The following is a 3,469-nucleotide window of genomic DNA, read 5'->3' as shown; positions in this document are numbered from 1 at the left end:
GATATGAACCTTAATTACATCTATATAGTACATGAAGTTAATTTATTTTACCCTGAGATAAAATTCTCCCGAAAGCAATCAGATATGATTATATGCTCAGACATCATGACCAATTTTATCACCAACAAATGGCCCTCTTGAAAGAGACCTGCATTCATAACATATCAAATGAATGGAGACATGATTATGATTTGATCAACAATCAAATGATCGGATATTATTAGCATTCACATTATTGTGCTATGTAAGTGGTGTTGAAGGTTGAATTCAATTTCCATTTTGAACAAATGTATATTTAGGGTGCATGCGAGTTAGCCATTATTAAAATACTTATATATATTTTAAGAGCATTTTATGCATGGCGTATAGTAAAAGTTGATTTAGTATGTACACAGTACACATTAGTATGCAAATAATGACTTCTATCATATGAAAATATAAGTTACCTCATGAAAAATTAGAAAAAAGTTGATCTCCATGACTTGAGCTATATGTAAATTTTAAACATAATGAATTAATGATAGCACTTGATAATGATTACGAGTAATATATAATTTCACATGGATTGGGTGTTACACATGATTATTCCAGAGACCACAACTTATGCGACGAATAATTTAACGTTAGTACAATAGTACACATGGACATGGACATATATGGATGGACCATGCATGATTATTGATTTATTGGGCCTATTTTTTAGTGTAATCCATAGGACCATAAGGTTCAAAAAGATTAGCAAAGTATCCATTTTTTCTCCAATGATTAATGCCCATGTCTTTGCATAGTTGATCATTGTACCATATTTCCAAAGCACCAATGGCCGATCTACGGTGATATTCCCCACTTGATTGTTTCATATATTCGTCCCATCTCGCGATATCTTTATACATCTCGTTAACACTCGGTAGCTTAAATGCACCTTTCAGAAGCGCGACTACCCATTTTGACCTCATTTCCGAGATGTAAAGGTTGGATAGACTCTCGGAAAATCCAATTATTGCTAGCTGTGGTATCTGTGGATGAATGCATTCCCTGATATAACAGTGTTGACCATCGTGTAAGGTTATTTTTTTAAAAGCAAATATCGACACATAATTACAATTTTTGTTCATAATAATAAGACTAGAGCCCACAACCTCTTGATGGGCCAATTTAAATACTGCTAATTAAGCCCAAGGCTTTTTGGTAAGTTTGATTCTTAAAAAATAAATGGAAACATGAATAATTAACCTGTATAAAGGGACTCGTGGTGAACCCTCAATATAGTGACCAAATGTGGATGATTCAAAAATATTTTTAAGCTTTCCTACACCTTTGAATCCGGTAGCGAATATAACAACTTCTGCTTCTATCTGTGTGTTGTCCTCCTTGATGAATATCCCTTTATTGTAAAAGCTAAAACTTGGAGATTTCTTTAACTTGATGCAGCCTTTCTCCACTTCATCAAAGAAGTCATCTGCATTTGGCATATATGAAAGCATACACGAGCGGGTGTCTTTAGAGAAGCTCTGTTGTGGCACCATGTCGAACTTAGTAAGAGGTAGCTTTGCTTTTATGTAGCTTTCGACAAATTTTGAGACTCCCCAACGCTGTTACATGTAGTGATTAAATACCACAACTGGAGCTAGCATATCAAAACAAGGCAACTTAAAAATAGCCATAACTTTATATTCAATCGCTAGTTCAGACTAGCATGACCTTCGGTAAAGTGTAAAAACGTGTTAAAATGAAACTAATTCACCTTTTTTACATGTTGGAATGGGCCGGTTTTACCCCTTTTTTGGACTCCTAATCAATTAGCTCTATATGCTAAAGATGATTACACGATTAATTGCTTAAAGGGCAATATGCAAATTTTGGAATATATTTTGTGTGCCTTTCAAACCCATTTGGCTGGTTCAACCTTCATATGATTTTTTATTAGTATTCTTTTTTTAATACCAAATCGTACTCTACTTCTACTCTATAAACTCCATCACATACCATTGCCAAGATTTTAACCCTGTTTTTTTTCTTCCAAGAGGCTAAAGCCTCTAGTCCTCTACCACCCCCATCTAAGTGATGACGGCTATATGTTTTTCATTATTGAAAATCATTTGATAAATCATAACGTAAATCTAAGTGAGTCATCTAGAGTGGTATAGCAGGACTTACCAAAGGTGAAAGTAAAGTGGCCACAAGACTCAGCAAAAAACCTTCACCGGGCTTATGCACAAGGAGCTCAGAAAAGCGATTTAGGTAGAGCAGCGCTAATGGGACACCCCACGGATACCAATCTGGGAGCTTCCAATGATCACGTCTGTATACAATAGTACACGTATGTTCCGGGCCTGAAAAAAAAACATATCTATCAGATTTAATTAGGTGAAGAAATGTACATCATCAGAAAAGTTAGACCCGAATAAGTTATACTACATCTAACCATTGATGGACGCGCACTCCCTTGCAATGTCAAGTCCTGATTTCCCGAATCCAACAACAATGACTTTCTTTCCTTTCACAAATTCTGCAGCTTTGTCGTGATCCATGGCTGCATATTCCATTGAATGTATCGTTTTGCCTTGGAAACATTCCGGGCCTTTCCCAGCAGGACATTCTGGTATATTTGGTACATCCTTAAATCTTCCCAAACACAGAATTACAAAATCCACATTGTAAACCTGGTTTCAAGATCAATGAACAGATTTTTGTTCCTCCTTTATGTATGTAAATTAATTAATAGTAATAAATTGTAGGAAAATGCAACTATTTTTGCTCTCTTGTCATTTGATAAGTAAAAACTAAAAACAATATATTAAGATGTAAAATGAGAAAAGTCCAATTAAGTTGTAAGACCTTGAATGAGCCCATAACTAAAAGAGAAAACTACCTACGTACGTTACGTATAAGTACCTGGATGGTGGCATTTTCAGTGTTCTCAACAGTAACATTCCATTTGCCTTGGGGTGGAAAAGGCTCGCCATTTCCATTCCAAAGTGACCATGTCTCCGAATATGGTCCAACGTAGTTGATTCCCTTGACTCGAGAATCGAATTTGATGTGGGGCAAGAGATCAAAATGGTTGGCGTAGGAACGGATGTAGTCTAGTATCTGTTGTTGAGTAGGGAACACATCAGGGACTGAATCGGGCCATGGGAAGTCAGAAAACTGATACAAAGATTTAGGTGACTGGAGCCTTGTAGTTTTTATGGTTTTAGCCCATACACCACCAATGTCCGATTCTGATTCGAACACTGTAGGATCAAAACCGTTGGAAAGACAGTATTTACAGGCTAGGAGACCACTGATTCCGGCTCCAACAATGGCCACTTGCTTCTTATCCATTCCACAAGCAATATTGCAAGTCTCCGGTGTCTTTCTTGTACTCTATTGTTAGCTGTATACTCGTACTATAATATATATACGAGCATGGTACCCGCGCAATGCGGCGACAGTAGTGGGGAAGACAGTCTGCTTTACTAGGGAT

General features: G+C 36.6%; 1 protein-coding gene across 1 annotated transcript; it reads right to left on the bottom strand.

Annotated features, from left to right (window-relative positions):
- Positions 1-498: 498 nt before the first annotated feature.
- On the bottom strand, positions 499-3,469 carry LOC122579339 (probable flavin-containing monooxygenase 1). Its single transcript, XM_043751497.1, has 5 exons — positions 2,896-3,469; positions 2,426-2,663; positions 2,158-2,333; positions 1,234-1,592; positions 499-1,035 (listed from the first exon to the last, which is right to left on the bottom strand). The coding sequence occupies exons 1-5, from the start codon at positions 3,325-3,327 to the stop codon at positions 693-695; spliced, it is 1,548 nt and encodes a 515-aa protein (XP_043607432.1). The 5' UTR covers positions 3,328-3,469; the 3' UTR covers positions 499-692.

Source organism: Erigeron canadensis, chromosome 8, assembly GCF_010389155.1.
Source record: "Erigeron canadensis isolate Cc75 chromosome 8, C_canadensis_v1, whole genome shotgun sequence".
NCBI lineage: Eukaryota > Viridiplantae > Streptophyta > Magnoliopsida > Asterales > Asteraceae > Erigeron > Erigeron canadensis.
This window is presented reverse-complemented; position numbering and strand designations above follow the sequence as displayed.